Source organism: Bidens hawaiensis, unplaced genomic scaffold (genome assembly GCF_021521415.1).
Source record: "Bidens hawaiensis isolate Kalapana, Puna unplaced genomic scaffold, B.hawaiensis_p1.1 tig00005061_1, whole genome shotgun sequence".
Taxonomy (NCBI): domain Eukaryota; kingdom Viridiplantae; phylum Streptophyta; class Magnoliopsida; order Asterales; family Asteraceae; genus Bidens; species Bidens hawaiensis.
In genome coordinates this window covers 1,366,762-1,385,318 of record NW_027491322.1, presented here as the reverse complement: position 1 = coordinate 1,385,318, position 18,557 = coordinate 1,366,762, and the positions used below count along the sequence as shown (strand labels likewise).

The following is an 18,557-nucleotide window of genomic DNA, read 5'->3' as shown; positions in this document are numbered from 1 at the left end:
ATTTACTCAAGTACGTTGATTTGTATCAATAGGAACGGGTCCACATCTATTTAATTGTTTGTATTTTCATAAAAATTGTAATGTTCATCATTGACATATGAATTGTGATATTACTTATATATATCTAAACTCAATCTTATGTATTCTCACCAACATTCGTGTTGACAAGCTCTATTTTATACATGCTACAGGTTCAAGTATATGGTGTAATCAAGATCGAAGATAGTTAGTTGACCTTAGGACAGTTATTCAAAATATGTATTAGATTCGAATATTGTAATTGTGTACTTGTTTTGATGTTAATGAATTAAATAATTATTGTCACTTTTATTAGTGTCTTTTGAGCCTTGTGCAATCAATACGTTACGCCGTGGCATGTTTCGCCGCCCTTGGTCGGGGTGTGACAATGAGTCTCGTCACGGGAAGGACAAGAAGAGGTTCTTCCTGTAACCACACTCCGGCGTGAGAATAAGTACTGCTCTTAAGAAGAGAAAATACAAAGTGATTGATGTAATAAGTGAAGAGTGAATCAATACCTCATGATGGTGATGAGGGTATTTATAACCGGGGATGGGGGAAGGTGATTGGTTGAGTTGTTACTATCTAGAATATTCTTTTCTACCTAAATGGACACGTGTCACGCCTTGATAGGATGTGACGGCATGGCCATGTGCATGGTTGTTAACAGGTGTCCAGCCGTCCCTCTTTCATTGGTTAACGTCCTTGTCAGGGAATGTTATAGTGATATTCTAGAACGTATATTATTAAAACTGCTTTCCCTCGCCAAGAACTCTTTACCGTTTATTCATCGTGCGGGGATTTTTGTGTGATCCGCGGGTATCTGTTGGGAGCAAATATGATAAAAGGGGGGATCGTTATCAACCAATTCGTTAGTTGGAATCGACAGCGACCAAAAGATGATAGTTGCCCAGTTGGAATTAATAAAATCCAATACACTTTTATATATTAAAGACAACAATGCTACCAACATTTTAAAGATAAACTAAATGTAACATCTTCAAGTACTGCTCAAACATTAAACACAAACAATAAAAATAGCCAAACACATAGTTAAAGAAGCAAGTAAAGAAAAGCTTAGACAACTTCATTTGGGAGATCCTGATATGCAGCTTAAACATCACACACTTATCACTATCTGAAAAAAAAAATTGTAAGAAAAACGTTATTCGATCGAAATTACAAATGTAACATATATAGGTAACCGGCTTTCAAACAAACACGCAAAACTGTTTTAAAACAATAATAAGAGCATACTTCACTCAACTTTCTAGGCGAGTAAATGGTGTTTCGATCGACATCCACATGTGCATGTTTTGGGTGGGTCCCACTAACAAGGCAACGTAGGTTGTCTTTTCAGGCACGTATGCCTTCCGCATGGTCTTGTTTTTTATAAAATCTCTTAGTTGAGCCTTCCGCATGGTCTTTTTTTCCCATATTTTCATTGTTTAATTTTGTGATTTTCCCTTGATTTAGAGGGTACGTTTAGCAAATATAAAGGAAACGTCTACAACGATGCTGCCTTTTCAGGCACATGCGCCTTCTACATGGTCTTGATTTTCATAAAGTCTCTATAGTTAAATGTTTCCTATGTTTATTTTGACTTTTTTTTTTTCATATTTTTATTAATTTTGTGATTTCCCTCTATGTAATAGAGGGTACGGTTAGCAAATATAATACGGAGTGAGGTACGTCTAGCACAACCCATAAACAAAAGGGAGCGATACGTTTAACAACAAAGCAATAAATATCAAAAGGAACTAAAACAAGAGTTACAATACATGCAATAAATACATGATTAAATGAGCCTTTAACTTCAAAAGATGAATGCAACCCTTCACAACTTTACTGCATAAAGCACAAGCCTTTGTTGCAGGATAACTTGATGAAGACTCACAAAACGGTGAAGTTATGCAACTTATGCTAAATTACCAACTCACCCCACCACTGAATATCAAAGAACAAACAATATCATGAATCCAAGAGGGTAGTTTGGTCATTTTGGCAAAAAGATAAGTTCACAAACAGGCTTTAGAACATGAAGTTTCCATACATTTTACTAAACACCTGACAAACACCACATGAAATAAAGCCAGCCTGCAGTCCCACCCTCATTATTTTGTCCACATGCAAAAGTGGAAGACTAGTGCATATATATCTCACACATTAACATATGTTATATATAAATATTTTCCCTCTCAATCTCAAAATTTGACACACAATTCAATTCCCACAAAAAATATTCAACAATGTCTCCATATATTCCATCATATCCTCTTCTGCAACCCTTAACAGTTTTGTCTGCAAGAACCAAAAAAGCTACAATCTTGGAGTGTTTTAATGCACACCAAATATTATAAAACATCTTATGAGTATATATGATTATAACCCACTAATCTTTTATAAGTCTTGATTGATTAAACATGTCAGATAAGGAGGTGCTGCATAAGTTTAGAGGTGACAAACAGAAGCAATCAGTTTGCTTGAATGGTATTTTCCAGATCTTCGACCACCGGTATCGCCGAAATGATCATAACCACAAGAGGCTACCTCCAGGTATGAGTGTTTTGGTTTAGTTTGGTCTTGTTTTGCACATAAATGATCAAATAAACAGCTTATTGCTAAACACGAGAAAACATGTTTAGAGAATCAACACGTATTTATCTATTTTGGTTTCGGTACATTTGGTTTTCTAGCCACAGAGGCTGTGGAGTTCCTGAATAGGGTTCATCGGGTCATACATAGAATTTTTCGGCCCCCAAGGCCCAAACAGGGCCACCCCGGGCCCCCTCGTTTTTTTGCGCAGTTGTGTAAATTTAGCTGTTTTCGTCCGAAAGATTTTTTACGTACTGTAAATTTACCCGTTTTCGACTTAAAATTTGAGGCCCTCCCCCCCCCCCCCCCCCCCCCGACTAACTCGTCCAAGCTTCACCACTGGGCCCAAAGTTTTGTTTTTAGTAGGATCGGTTTTGCGTGTTCAACGGTCGTACATAGTAATTATTCAGCCCCTAAGACTCAAAGCTTTGTTTTTAGTAGGATCGGTTTTGTGGCCAGCTTGCTGCGTGTTTGTCTGTTTGTCTGCCACTTTATTCTAATTGTTTGAATTGATGAATTAACGAGTAAACTCTTTTATTGAAACATAATAAGCAGGTAAAGAGAAAAACAAAGTTACTCCAAGAAACTCGGCTTCTTCGTCTACCGCCACGTCATCATTAGATTGTAGCAAAAGAGTTCAAACCGAAGCATCGTCGTCTTCTCAAAGCGTGGTGTCTGAATCGTGTTCGTCTCCATTTTTACACAGAAAACAGCCAGAGTTGTTTATGCAGTCACCTGATATCAGAGATGTTGTAAAGGTATCAATGACAAGAGAACCGCGGGCAGTATCGGTTAAAACTGTGGCGAAAGATGAACGGGTAGGGCCCATGATGAAGCATGTTGATTCCCCGAGGCCATATGAGACGACACGGTTCTCGTGTGATGAACGGGAATCATGGTACCAGATGAAATCTGATATGAAGATCAAAGAGTTTCCAAGGTTCTCACTGGACAGTAATTCGGCTAGTGATCCGATAAGTAATAAGCGGGCATCATCGAGTGTTGTGGCTAGATTGATGGGCTTGGAAGCTTTAACGCCGTCGATTGATAAAGGCAAAACCTTGAAAACAAAATGTTGCTTAAACGATGAACTGGTCTCGAACTCAAACTCGTCGAGAAACGAGGAAGAACTAAAGCATGATTGTACTTGTGTTTCGGCACGAGTTCACAAAACTATATTGACAAAAGTAACCCTGGAAACGGCTCCATGGAAGCAAGAAGGCGGTGGTCGGGGCCCACAGAAGCCACCAAGAGCCGAACGGGTTTCTCGCGCAATCTATGATGAGATAGAAAAACGGTTGACTGAAAACAAGTTTGAAACAACTGGAGAGGATCTCAGAGCTCTTAAGAAGATTATAGAAGCAATACAAAAGCCTAAAAAGAGGTTAGAGAACAAAGAGCATGCATTGAATCAGAGAGTTGACCAATCCGTTTCGCCCATTATAATTCAACGAAAAGTCAAACATGCAGATGCTAGACAAGATACAGTTGCTAGGAAGCGGTTGAAAGATCCAAACGTAAGAGATCGAAGAATGCAGAGATCGAAGAATAGTATAAACGGGCCATCATACGCTTCAAGCGGGCCCAAGAAGCAACCCGGTAAGCAACGATCTATATTGGGCTCAACGAGCAGACATCCAAAGACAAAATCCATGGATCCACTGCAAGACAGTAGCGTAACGAGAAACTTGAGTCAACAAAATGATGCAGTTTCCTTCCAATCAAATGATTCAGAAGTCACGGGTACTGAGTCGGCCCACGAGGTCAATAGCCCGTTTCGACCGAAAGAATGGTTGACTGAAAAGAAGTCAACAGTTGACCATGCCAAGCATACTATTGAACAGCCCAGCCCGGTTTCTGTTCTTGATGCAGTCTACACCGAAGAGACGAAAGAATGGTTGACTGAAAAGAAGTCAACAGTTGACCATGCCAAGCATACTATCGAACAACCCAGCCCGGTTTCTGTTCTTGATGCAGTCTACACCGAAGAGACACCGTCTCCTATAAAGAAGAAAGTTAATGCTTTTAATGGTACATAATATCGACAACTCGACATCCCTCGTTTCTAATATCATTTATTAACCTTTTTCATCATGTTATTGTTGCAGATGACAAAAACTTACGGTTTAAAGAGGCACAAGATCAGTATTCCGAGTTCAATAAGATGAAACTAGAGAAAATAAAGAATCTAGTTCATCAAATTAAACTATTGAACACAAACACTGATGATGAAACTGGAGATCAGAGATATGTAGAAGAGATAATATTAGCTTCAGGATGCTTAAGAGATATGGACCGTGCCACCATAATAGCTCAGCTACATCCAACTGTCGGTTTCATCAACCCTAAGTTGTTCAACGCTTTGGAGAAAGCCGACACGTGCACAGAGACTACAGATGATGGATACTCATACAACAAAGAGTTTATGAGATCAAGAATAAGAAGAAAGTTGGTATTTGATACCATGAACGATGTTCTTGGTTATAAATTTGCCATGTTTGGTCCTTTCGGGCCACGTAAAGGGAGGACTTTGAATGCAGACAAGCTACTGAAAGAAATATGGTCAGAAATTGATGGTCTGCAATATAAATCAGAAACAAGTGTATCGAATGAAGACGATGAAGTGAGTCAAGTGACACGTATCATAAACGCAGACGTGAATAAAAGGTCACGAGAATGGGATGAGTATTGTTCTCAAGTTCCGGAGCTAGTGTTGGATATAGAGCGGTTAATTTTTAAAGATTTGATATGTGAAGTTGTGAATGGTCAAGTGACCGGTCTGCAGGATTGGCCAAGGAGGCCACATTGCAGGCGATTATTTCCCGTGTAGAATCTGAATCTTGCCCGGTTTCTGTTTTCTTATCTTTTGCTTGGTCTGCAGGATCTGCAAATCAAAAGTGTGTTTGAACACATATATATTATAATACAAAAGAAACTGCATTATGTATATCTTCTTTGCTTCAAACCATTTCGTTCGAGACTTTAAGCGCGCATGCGTATTAATACAATGTTTGATCATTAGTGTATTGTATAAGTATCAACTATCAACTTCACATTGCTTTTAAACTCTTGAATTACTTGACCAAATGTCGACAATGAAGACACGCGTTCGGCTGATAAGCAAATTCGGTTCCTCTTGAACTATATCCACCTCCTCCATTATTCATGTTATTAACTTCATATCACTTCATTTCAACATATATAAAATAAATAATTTAATTCAACCTATTGAATCAAGTAATCAACTAGGGGTGTGAATGAAACAGAATAAACCGATCCAAAACCGAAAAAGCCAAACCGAAATAATTGAAGTGAAACAAAACCGATGGTTTGGTTTTATGTTTCCGTGAAAACTGAAGTGTCGGTTTTGTGTGTAACTAAAACAAAAAAAACCGAACTTATAGAATTTTATATTAAGTTTCAAATAGTAATTTATAATAGTTTAATATATAGTTTAATCCATAAATGTTAGCCCAAGTTTTTTATAATCAATTAATTATTAAGTAACAAAAATAGCTAAGATCAAATTCATTATTTTTGACTAACTTTTTTTTCGTCCCAGACTTTCAAGCCCAAATACTAAAACTGAACCGAAACTAAAAACCGAAAATACTGTAATCGAACGTTTCTCAAAAAAACTCCAAAACCACCATTTCGGTTTTTGGTTCAGTTTTAGCCCAAACCCGAAACTAAACGGTTTTCAATAACTAAAACAACATTTCAGTTTTAGCCCAAAACCAAAACCGAAAAAACCGAAACCAGACGGTTTTCAAAACTCAAAACATGGCATTTTGGTTTTAGCCCAAAACCGAAACCAAATAGTTTTCAAAAACCTGGTTCAGTTTTCGGCTTTTAGCCCAAAACCGAACCGAAACCAAAGTTTTTCAAAAACTCAAAACTGACATTTCAGTTTTTGGTTCAGTTTTAGCCCAAAACCGAACCGACCCGTGCACACCCTTAACTAATCAACTAAGAAAACCCTAATCTGTAAACATCAGGCATAATCACTTCATCATCCAAACACTCAAAATGAATGTAATTGACTAATTATATATGAAGTTAATATACTCAATTAATTATGGTAAACAGAACAAACGCATATAATAATAATAATAATAATAATAATAATAAACCTAAGCTTGAATTGAGCTTACCAGCTGTACACATACGTTTTCAGTTGGTAGTTGAAAACCCCGGATCCGGATCCGGATCCAAGACAAGCGTCTTTGATTATTAATATTACTAACCGAAAATCGAATATTTATCCTAGGCACATTTTAGCTTTGAAACTTTATAATTGAGCTTGTAACATAAAAAATACATCGGACAATTAACCGAACTTAATGAAAACCGGTATAAGAATATACAATTAACCTAGTGTTGGGGATCTTGAAGCCTGTTTTCTGGAATAAATAAGAATAACAAGACAGTTGCATCCGTAGCATGGTGGTAGTGTGTTCGCTTCGTAAGCGAAAGGTCGCAAGTTTGATCCTCGCCGGGAGCTTTTATATATTTTAAGTGACTTACTAGTACTATTATTATATATATTGGACTAAACTAATTAAAACAAGTATTTCTTACTAGTACTATTATTATATATATTGGACTAAACTAATTAAAACAAGTATTTCTACCTGCGTGTTTTTATATATTTTATGTCACTTACTAGTACTATTATTATATATATTGGACTAAACTAATTAAAACAAGTATTTCTACCTGCGTGTTGTGGCGGAGCGTGTTAAATGCGCTACGTGTTCGAAAGCTACCATGCCTTGCGGATGAGACTTGATGGGAACTCGGTTCAATTCGTTACGGTAAAAGTTTTGTTGCCAAAGTTAAGTAATATGGCAACAGATGAAAAACAAAAGTTTACTTACTTTGACGGCTAAAAGGTATATGTTTGAAACTTAGTTGACAAAACTCTAAACAACTAAACTATTAAAGTCTCCTTTGCTTATTATAGACTATAGAGGTCAAAAGATAACATGTTTGAAAGTTAGATGACAAAATTTTAAATAACTAAAATTACATAATATAGATGTTAAAAGATAGATACTTAAAAGTTATGTTTCAAATATCTAAAGAAGTAAAGTATTCAAGGTACCTTTTAATTATACACTTGATTTTGAGTTAATTCATTAGAGAAGAACACGTGTCACATGTGTGTATTATTGATTTGGGGTTATCTATCAGAGAGGGATGATGGTTGACATGTATAAATGCGATACGCGCATTTGATGAATAGTGAAAAATGAGAGTATGACACAATTTACTTTTTAACCTGTATATAATATTAAGTTGATCAAACTTAATATTTTGATTATATTTTTTCTTTCAATTAGTTAGCGCGATGGTTATTTTGATAATAAAGGAATAAATCATCTCGCATTTTAGTTTTATCCAAGTGTTTGCTACGACATGTCTAGCTTCGTGTAACACCCAACGATTTGTAATCTGGTATCGCGTCAATATGACTTCGTCAATGTGATTTCATGGAATGTAAATCAAGATTCAATCACAAATCCAACATCTTATATCGTTCGATAATCGATAACTATCTGACTTCACAACACCATACGAAAAGTTTATTCATCTCCACATTAGAAGAAAACACTACAAGTACAACCCACATAAATCTTTTTATCTTTTTAACTATAAAAGTTCATGAGTAATGCTTACATAACATCTATAAGCTTGTATAACAAATCCAATCTTTTGTATCCGTTTACTATCAGAATGTATATTGTTTGAACGGGTATGTGTATATGCCCACGTATGATTCCACCTCGTTTTCTTAATACCGTTAAAAAAGCTAGATAAACATCTGTACCTTAGCTTCTCGTTGGCCGTTGCACTAGCGGCCTTACTGGATCAATGCAATCGGGCCGCTATCAATCTTCTCATTAATGGTGTAGTCATCAATAATCATTGCTGACGCATTAACAGCACATTGGAAAACATGAGAAGCAATGGAACCATTGGTTGCCACCAGCTTTAGGGGCTGTTGAGGCAGCTTTAGGTGTAGTTTGTGCCGCCTCTGCTGGCGGTGTTGATGGTGCCGCCTCTGCTGGCGGTGTTGATGATGCCGCCTCAGGTTTTTCAGCCTCCGCCTTTGCCTTTGTTGGACTTGAACTGCCTTCTGCAAGACTGAAAGTACCCAAACATGATTCATTATTTCATTACATTAATATTATAAATCTGTAAGTTGAAAATAAGTAAAAGTTAGCTTACACAGGGAATGCAAATGAACTAGTGCTTTGACAACTCGCATCAGAAAGGCGAGAATTTGTTGCAGAGTTAGCAGAACCAATCAGCGACACGTTTTGGGTTTCAATGGCTTCTTCTTTCTCTCCCGATTCGTTCTCTGCTGGTGTGTCCATCACTGTTGGCAGGGTAGGTGACACAGGTGCTGAACATGAATGATCATCAATCCAGTTAAATTCTCCTGATTTACTTATAAAATAGCCATTATCCAAAGTGAAACTATTATTTCCTGTATGTATACTAAACAACGATTCGCCGGACGATAGACTCCAGTCTGAATTACTTCTATGTTTTAAACCAAACAACGGTGATGGAGACCGATTAACATCATTTCCCGCGGGTTGCCCCATCACTTGAACCAGAGGAGATTGTTTTGGAGATCCATTCAATGCATTCAGATCAAAAGTTTGAGGCAATGTAATCATCATGCTTGGTGATTCTTCAAGTTCAAGAAACGCTGCATTGTTTTCATGAATATCTACTTCAAAATGATTCGAACTCGACGATGAAGAAGAAGAGTCCTCATATATTATACTGCTACTTCCCCCGTAATTATGTTCCATTTCGTTCTGTTCACCGATCGTTGCAATGCGAATATCAAACCGCAATTAATGTGCACCAGTAAACAGTGATACAACCAGTCCAAGTATGACCTAAAAACGTGATCTCGGAAGCTTTAGGGATTTAAAACCGACGAATGGCACCAAAAACTAACAAACTAGGGTTTCTCAGCAACAATTTATAGTTCTTAACACAGCAATTCTAACAAATCGTTGCCGTAACCGCCGTAATTCGCTGCTAGAATCCTTGATTTCTATTAATTTTGCTCGGGTCAACCGATTGTTGTGAAATGTGAATATCAAACCACAATTTGTGTCCACCAGTAAACAGTTATTAAACCAGTTTCAGTATGACCTGAAACCGTGATCTCACGGCTTCAATATGCTTCTGAATTGTGTATCAGAAACTTCAGGGTTTCAAAATCAACGAATCACAGCAATAATTTACAGTTCTTAGCATCGCAACTCTAAGAAATCGTTATCGTAAACGCCATAATCCGCTGCTAAAATCGTCGAACTGTACTAATTATGTTCTGTTCAATGGATCGTTGCAAAATGCGAATAACAAACCACAATTTGTGATCACCAGTAACCAGTAATACAGCCAGTTGCAGTATGACCTAAATCCGTGATCTCACAGCTTCAATGTGCATTCGAATCGTGTCTCGGAATCCTTAAGGTCTCAAACTCGACAAATCACACTGAAAACTAACAAACCAGGGTTTCGCGTCAATAGTTTACAGTTCTTAGCATCACAATGACGCAATTCTAACAAATCGTTGTCGTCAACACCATAAGTCACTGCTAAAACCGTCGAATCCTCCTAATTCTGTTCCACTCAACCGATCGTCACGAAATGTATGCACCAATTAACAGAGATCCAACCACTTACAGCATAACCTAAAACCGCAATCTCACAGCTTCAATATGCACCCGGATCGTGACTTCAAAGATTTGGGGTTTCAAAACCGACAAATCACACCAAAAACAAACAAATCGTCGCCGTAAACGCCACAATTTGCGCTAAAACCGTCGAATTCAACAAAACTATTACGCTTAATCCACGAGATTCACGCTTCGTTCCGGTACGACTTAAAACCGTGCTCTCCCGGCTTCAATATGCACCCGAATCGTGACTTCAAAGCTTTAGGGTTTCAAAACCGTCGAATCGCACCAAAAACAAACAAATCCTTGTCGCAAACGCCACAATTCGCTGCTAAAATCTTCGAATTCAACTAAATTATTACGCTTAATCCACGAGACTCACGCATCATTCCAGTACAACCTAAAACCATGATCCGAACACGAAACTGAAATCCAAGCTATCCTAATCGTGTCTCGGAAGCCTTAGGGTTTCAAAACCGACAAATCGCACCATAAACAAACAACCTAGGGTTTCACAGCAATCATTTACACTTCATAACATCTCAATTACGCCACAAATTGACAATGAAAGTGAACTTACTCGAATCGTACGGATTCCGATCACCGGCGGCATGAATGTCTGCCGGAATTTGACAATTAAACCTCGAGCCGTTGACGGAGGATAACGAATTTGAAGGAATCAGAGGATTAGGGTTAGGGTTTGATTGATAATTGATTGATTGAATAATAATTATTTATAACAGAAGGTTAAGCGTGTTTATAGGGTAACGCTTTATATATACGCGGGAAGATTATTATTTATTATTATTTGACGGGTAATTTTGTATGTTGGAAAGTTTGGGGTGGGTTTGGGAGTATGGTGAAAGATGAGGGGGTGAAATGAAAAATATAGAAAGCAATAATAGTGATGTGTATATGCATATATTTTTTTTAGATTTGCGACTTTCTTGTATTTAGGGTGTCACACTCTTTAAAGTTGGAGAGCCTCGATGCCCTACTCTAGCCAAGCTATGTTGTCTTAATCGGGCCCATACTGGCTTTAAAGTTTAGCTTGGGCGTTCACCGGGAAACCATATCGCCGACTGCCACTTGTCAATCGTTATGCCACCACAGTAGCAGAACTCTCTGGCGTAACACACGGTTGGACGAAATCCCGGGTGGGCTCTGGGTTCGAACTGACAACCTTTACATAAGGTCTAGCTCAAATCCTTCATTGTCAATATTCACCCAAAAGTAACACAAGTAAGAAATCCAAACCTAGGTCTCTAGTGAAGAACCCAAACTTGCTACCATTAGGCAAAAAATGAGTGATAAGTGATGTATATCTATTATTATTATTATTATTATTATTATTATTATTATTATTATGTTTTAGGGTCAAATACATTTTATTTTTAACATGAAAACAGTGAAAACTAATTTGTTGTTATTATAGGTTTGTTTTTATAATTGTTTGTTGTTATTTTTGTTCGTGTTTGCTGATATCCAATTATGAGACATTATAATTATTTGTTAATTTACATTTTGTTGTTATTATTTCATTTTTTTTCTTACATTGTTATAAGTACATGATGTTATTATTTCGTTGCTGATTTTGATTTTTTTTTATGTTATTATTAGGTTTTTTCTTTATTATGTTAAAATATTGTTTATGGAGAATGGTATTGTAGTTGATATTGTTTTTTGCGTTCTCATTTTTTTTAAATTGGTATTGTTTCATACGTTCTCATATTAAGATTATTTTGTACATGAACCCTCCCCTTATTATTATTATTATTATTATTATTATTATTATTTGACGGGTAATTTTGTTTGTTGGAAAGTTTGGGGGTGCTTTGGGAGTATGGTGAAAGATGAGGGGGTGAAATGAAAGATATAGGAAGCAATGATAAATGATGTATATCTTTTATTATGGTCCTTTCACCATTCAAGGGGATTTTGCTTATCCATGGAAACAAAACAGCTTTTGAGACATGGGGCTCCATTTTTTAAAGGTAACTTCTAATAATATAATCTTTACAACAAAAACTTTGTTTTAGTTTTGTAAGGGTGCATGCACCGAACAGCCGGTGTTTATATGGTTTGAGTTATATGTAAGGGTGTTCTTCAGGTTCGTTTTTAAGGTTTTGGGTTTTTCGGGTCGGTTTCTTCTGGTTTCAAAGTTTTAAATCTTAACCCGAAACTCAACTCAAATCTCTCACTGGTTTTTCGAGTTCGGGTAACTCGGGGTTCTGGTTTTTTCGGGATAGGTTAATCGGGTTTCGATTATCCTAGAAAATGAAACAAAAAACAAAAAATTTAAAACACTTCAATGCTAAAATTAAAACACCATATTCTTCATCGCTAGTAAAGCAAAAAATCAAATAATAAATAAAGCCACAAAAGAATTCAAAAGAAGAGTAAAACTAAGTAACTAACTCGAACCATAGTCGTCTTAGACGTGATTTGGCCTGTTCGATTACAGTTGCAATTAGTAATAAATGGAAAGCATAAATTAACAATAAACAACGATCCATAATAGTTGGAATGACAACAGTCGATTCCATGTGGTCATTGTCGGGTTTGAAGGAGGGCAGGGTGGTTGACGGTCCTCGGCCCGATCATCCGGTAGGCCCGAATATTTTTTTAATTTATATATATTTTATGGAAAAAATATATGTATTTTTAATGTTTAAACCCAATTACTCAACTCATTTAAACATATTTTTATTAAAATAAAAACTGCACAACCAAAATCATATGCAAGTAAGCCCATTAAATATTTAATTGTTTTAAACCCAAAAAAAATCATTTAAATATTTTACTTAAAAACCATATATAGATTTTTTTAGTAAGTTTTCACTTTAACCCCTTGAAGTCGATCTACAGAACGTAAGTTACATTTTGCATGATCATGTTGGTTAGCATGGTATTCATGGATGTCTATCAGTTTAACAGTAACAGGTTCCCTTTGCAAAAAAAAAAAGAAAAGTTTGGCTGGAACCTTTAACTAATTGGTAGCACTTCATTTTCAGAAAACAATACATCAAAAAACCACAATCATACACCATCATATGTCCACCAGAAGCCAAGTTTTACAACTCAATGTTTGAGTTACTCAAGTTACTCTTCCCCCAAATTCACCATAGTGGAAACACAACACAGGAATGCAATAAAGGCAAGGTCTTTACACTTTCTTAAAATACAAAACTATACACATGGAGCGCGGAAAGAGTAAGTTTTTTACACATTTTTGTGACATGTAAACAGATTTATGCAAGGAGAAGAAGATCAAACATGGAGACAGACACTTATATACTAATGGAGCCCGGTAAAGCCGAGGAATTTGTGAATGAGGAAGAACTAAGAGACAGATTGAAGGGATGGCTCAAAAACTGGCCAGCCGGATCACTGCCTCCTGACCTTGCAAGATACGAGTCCATTGATGATGCTGTTTCTTTTCTTGTTAAGTCGGTTTGTGAACTTGAGATCGATGGAGATGTTGGCTCGGTTCAGTGGTATGAAGTTAGTTTGGAGTGAAAATTATATCGATTCCCACTTCGGTTATGTTAATTTGTTATCGTTGGTGCGTGTAATCATGACCCGCAGGCGAATATTCAAACACAATATTTTTTTTTGAACGACAAACAAATAAAAGTTTATTGAACCACCAAAACGGCATAGCAAGAAACTAACCGGGCCAGGTACACTCTACCTCCCGAAAGATAAAAACACACCAAGAAACAAAAATAAAACCCCAACACACCTCATTACAAGTTAAACGATCTCCAATTCTCCCACGTGATAACCGCCATTTTCGATCTATTCAAACACTATATAATCATAAGGTTTAAATCATCAAATGGTAAAAGATTCAATCAAACAAAACAAGATTTTAAGTCCAGGGCCGTCTTGGATGGGGAGGCAGGGAGGTCGACGGTCTTACGCCCGATCATCCCAGAGGCCCGAAAATTTTAAAAGAAAATTATATATATTTATATATAAAAAAAATTATAATGTCTAATCAAAAGTTTTGTTTAAACAATACTCACCCAATAAGTCAGGCCCAAAATCCAAATCATATACAATACTTGATTACTTTTTATATATGAGTTATTGACTTTATATTTTACTTAAGCCTTCGACCCAAATTTTTTTAACGACTCTCGGAGACGGCCCTGATTCTAACTTTTTTAATAATATACAATAAAACCCATACGAGAGCAAATTAAGATTTCAACTTCATAAGCTTTACATCATTTGGAAATGGTAAAAGATTCAATCAAACTAAACAACATTCTAAAATTCTAAAAACATATAATCAAAACCCATATGAGAAAATAAACCAAGATTCCAACTTTAATAAACTCTTTTAAAAATCAAGTTTTAAGAGCACCCAGATCTTGAAACCTGGAACCTTGGCCCTTATGTTCTTGATTTCGAGCAGCCGATGGCGGTAACCGAGCCGATGATTTCTTCGACTTAGTTTTAGCAAGAAGCCCTTTGGAAACAGGGGACATGATCTGATCAGTTGGGCTTTTATACCTACACAAAAATGTTAAAAATTCAAACTTTATTACCAAGAACTATTTAAATTATCAAATCAAGAATTATCCAAAAAAAGGTTAAAAATTCAAACTTTATTACCAAGAAAGACTTAAATTATCAAATCAAGAACTACCCACAAAAATGTAAAAAATCAAACTTTATTACCAAGAAAGATTTCTATTTACAAATCAAGGTTAAAAGATTGTTATTTAGTCGAGTCCAATCGGTCATGCATAATAATGTTATGACTCCAAGATCTATAAATGTAGTTTTTGAGTTTTGCAATCCAAAAGGGCTTGCGGCGCATGTTGCCCATTTGTAGGGGTGCAAATGAGCCGAGCTACTCACGAACTACTCGAGATCGGCTGGTGAAAAAGCTCGACCTAAAAGTAAGCTTGTTTAATAAACAAGCCCAAGCCCGAGCCTGAGCTTCACTTATCGAGCTTGAGCCGGCTAGCGAGCCTAAACGAGCCTGCCATTTAAATAATTCTGTAATATATATTTAATAATATTAATTAATATATATATAATGTTATGAAAAAAATAACTAAATAATGTATATTATTTTATACATAAAATTATAATTGAATTAGAAGGTAAACGAGCCGAGCTCGAGCCTAGTCGAACTCGGGCTTGGCTCGTTTGCACCCCTACCCGTCTGCCTTATGTTGTCTTGATGTAAACATTATATTTTGTTAACTGAAATATTTCAAAAAAAAAATTTATCCACAAAACTTGACTTATACATTTCTGGATACTTGAATGCTTTCGGGACCGTAAGACGATTAGGGGTGCCAATTTTAGCCGAACCACTAGCCGGAGTCGCAGAATTCATCTTAGGAGGTTGAGGTGGTGTTGGTGATGGTGAGGGTGTTGATGGAGATCTTTGATCCATGGTTAAGGGTTTGTATAAGATTGTTATGTGATATTGAATAGGAAAACATGTGGGTTTTAAGGTTGTAGTTTGTGGGATTAAAATTAAAATGCTTGGTTTTAATTTATTTGGAGGGTTTTTTTGGTGCGTGTGTGTGTGGAAAAAGATAAAATATGGGCATAAAAGTATTAAATATTTAAATGACCGTTGGTGGAATATTGCAGTGGCTAACGGTTCAATTTGGTGACTTTGACTATTGCACCATTTTTTTTTTATTATTTTTTTAATAACGGTGAGTATTTTTTATTTAGGTTGTCGCACTTTTTAAATTTGGAGAGTTTGATGTCCTACTCTGAACAGACTATGTTGTCTTAATCGGGGTCACGCTGGCTTCAGAGTTTGGCTTGGATATTCTCCCGGGAAAACCATACCGCCGGTTGCCACTTAACGGTCGTTGTGCCGCCACAAGAGCAGAACTCTCTGGCGTAACACACGATGGACGAAAACCTGGGTGGCCTCGGAATCCAAGCTAACAGCTTTGTAAAAGACCTACCTCAAATCTTTTATTGACTAAGAAAAGCTTAAGTATGAATTATTAATTTATATGTTATCAACTGTCTTAATTATTATTCTAACTTTTAAAAACCAAATTGCACATATGTCTTGAGCTTGATCTTAGTATTGTCCAACAAAATAGCTTGGATTTATTTTATTTTTTTTTAGTGATTTTTGAAGTTAAAACAATTTTTTTTGGTTGAATACTCCGGTGTTTTTCACTTTTTAAATGAACCAGACGGTCACGGACCCGGTCTCCCAGTGAGACACCGTAACTTTTAAAAAATTGTTATATATATAATAAAAAAAGGTTGTGTATAACCAAGGATCACAAATTCAAATCACGGTTCACTAATTCATTTAAGCCCAATAGCCCATTTAAAAAAAACGGCTTTTATGGTGAAACCCTGGTTGGAATCCTTAATGATTATTCACCTTTTATATATGAGTTATCGGGTTCATATTTTACTTAGGGGCTCGTTTTTCTTCTCACCTCTAGCCCAGAAATCGTGAACGTTTTTCGAAGAGGGCCCTAATATGAACTAAAAGCAGCGTACAAGATAGACCTACTAAGTAAAGAGTTTAGATTCATCTAAACAACTAAACCTTTAAAGAATCCATGTTCCGCAACGCGAAAACTCACAAATTCTTAAAACTTTAAAAGACTTTCTCCTCTAGTCCTCATGGACCTCATCCATAAGCATCTTGGTAAAAATTGGACATAAATGACTTTGAATTTTTTAGTTTTTAAAACTTGGCTTTTTATTTTAAAAACTCTTCAACAACCAAATTACAATGGGGAATATCAAACAAATCAACTTTTTTTAGACGTGCAATCTATGTCTGATTGCATTGTTTGACTATGAATTTATTTCAAAGTAAATAACTTATACTATAGATTTTTAAAGCACACTTTGGAAAAAAATTAACAAGACTTGAATGGAGATGCGGGGGATCGAACCACGTGCCTCTCGCATGTAAAGTGAGTGCTCTACCATTTGAGCTACATCCCTAGATCTAAAATATTAAAAGGTGTTAGTTATTGTCCACACCAAATCTAGTTATACATTTGGATGGTTTGATCAAAGGCGTTATCATTACTGAGAAGACTATAACGTTTGGTTAATTGGTTTGACATTTGGAGGGATGATGGACGACTAAGCGACCCATTATCGAGCCTCTTACCCTCTCCGATTAACATGACGCATGGAAGATGAAGCTAAACGACAAAGATGACTTTTCAACCAATGTTTTACGGACAAGTTTGCAAATTACAAAGGTGAATTTTTACGGCTGGAGACTGTCCCTGAACCATCTACCGAGATGTATAACAATTACATTTTTAATATGCCCCATTTGTTTGAACATATCATGACGTATTGTGGGGCATCGGGGGCTCTTCAAATTTGGAGTTAATAATAATAATAATTATTATAATTATTATTATTATTATTATTATTATTATTATTATTATTATTGGACACACGTTATCATAAAAGATGACACTTACATGACATAAATATAGCTGAACAAAATAACCATGTGATAATTTCCAGTTTTATTTATACCACACACCAGACACCATGCTCACGAGTAACAAACTAATGCACTTTCATTTTCAAGTAATTATTACTTTCATGCTACAAGATTCGCTGTTTTGTCCACAACCGTTAAGACTCAAAACACCACCAAATTATAAGTGACTATACATTTTTTTTTTTTAGAAAATAGGAATTTGTTCACAGCACAGTAAAAAAAATCATTAGGTTATGTTAGTGTAATATTGGGTAAGTACTAGGAGTGCAAACGAGCCGAGCTATTCGAGATCGGCTCGTTAAAAAGCTCGATCAAGCAGAGTTTAATCGAGCTCAAGCTAACTCGCAAGCCTAGATGAGCCTTTCATTTATATAATTTTTAAAAAAATATATTACATAATTATTAATTAATTTATATATAATGTTATGAAAAAATAACTAAATAATATAGATTATGATACATACAACTATAATAAAAAATATATATAAAAATAATTATAATTATATAAAAAATAATTGATAAATTGTAAACGAGTCGAGCTCGAGCTTGAAGATCAACTCACGAGCCAAGCTCGAGTTTGAAAATAAAGCTCAAAAATGAGCCGAGCTCGAGCTCTGTGTTAGTTAAACGAGCCGAGCTTGAGCCTAGTCGACTCGGGCTCAGCTCAGCTCGTTTGCGCCCCTAGTAACTAAGGTTTTTGAGTTAGTTTTTCTTCTAGTTTGAATCTGATAAAGAATTTT

General features: G+C 36.0%; 1 protein-coding gene and 1 long non-coding RNA gene across 2 annotated transcripts; both read left to right on the top strand.

Annotated features, from left to right (window-relative positions):
- Positions 1–2,207: 2,207 nt before the first annotated feature.
- Positions 2,208–5,476, top strand: LOC143628773 (protein LONGIFOLIA 1-like). Its single transcript, XM_077098264.1, has 4 exons — positions 2,208–2,574; positions 3,169–4,427; positions 4,500–4,644; positions 4,722–5,476. The coding sequence occupies exons 1-4, from the start codon at positions 2,442–2,444 to the stop codon at positions 5,441–5,443; spliced, it is 2,259 nt and encodes a 752-aa protein (XP_076954379.1). The 5' UTR covers positions 2,208–2,441; the 3' UTR covers positions 5,444–5,476.
- Positions 5,477–12,257: 6,781 nt separating this feature from the next.
- Positions 12,258–13,452, top strand: LOC143628772 (uncharacterized). Its single transcript, XR_013152817.1, has 2 exons — positions 12,258–12,319; positions 13,340–13,452. It is a non-coding gene; the product is annotated as an uncharacterized LOC143628772 (long non-coding RNA).
- Positions 13,453–18,557: the final 5,105 nt, after the last annotated feature.

Coding starts and splice junctions, on each gene's coding strand:
- LOC143628773 (XM_077098264.1), top strand. CDS start 2,442: ATGTCAGATAAGGAGGTGCTGCATAAGTTTAGAGGTGACAAACAGAAG. Junction 2,575..3,168: donor CCACAAGAGGCTACCTCCAG/GTATGAGTGTTT, acceptor CATAATAAGCAG/GTAAAGAGAAAAACAAAGTT. Junction 4,428..4,499: donor TGACTGAAAAGAAGTCAACA/GTTGACCATGCC, acceptor TACACCGAAGAG/ACGAAAGAATGGTTGACTGA.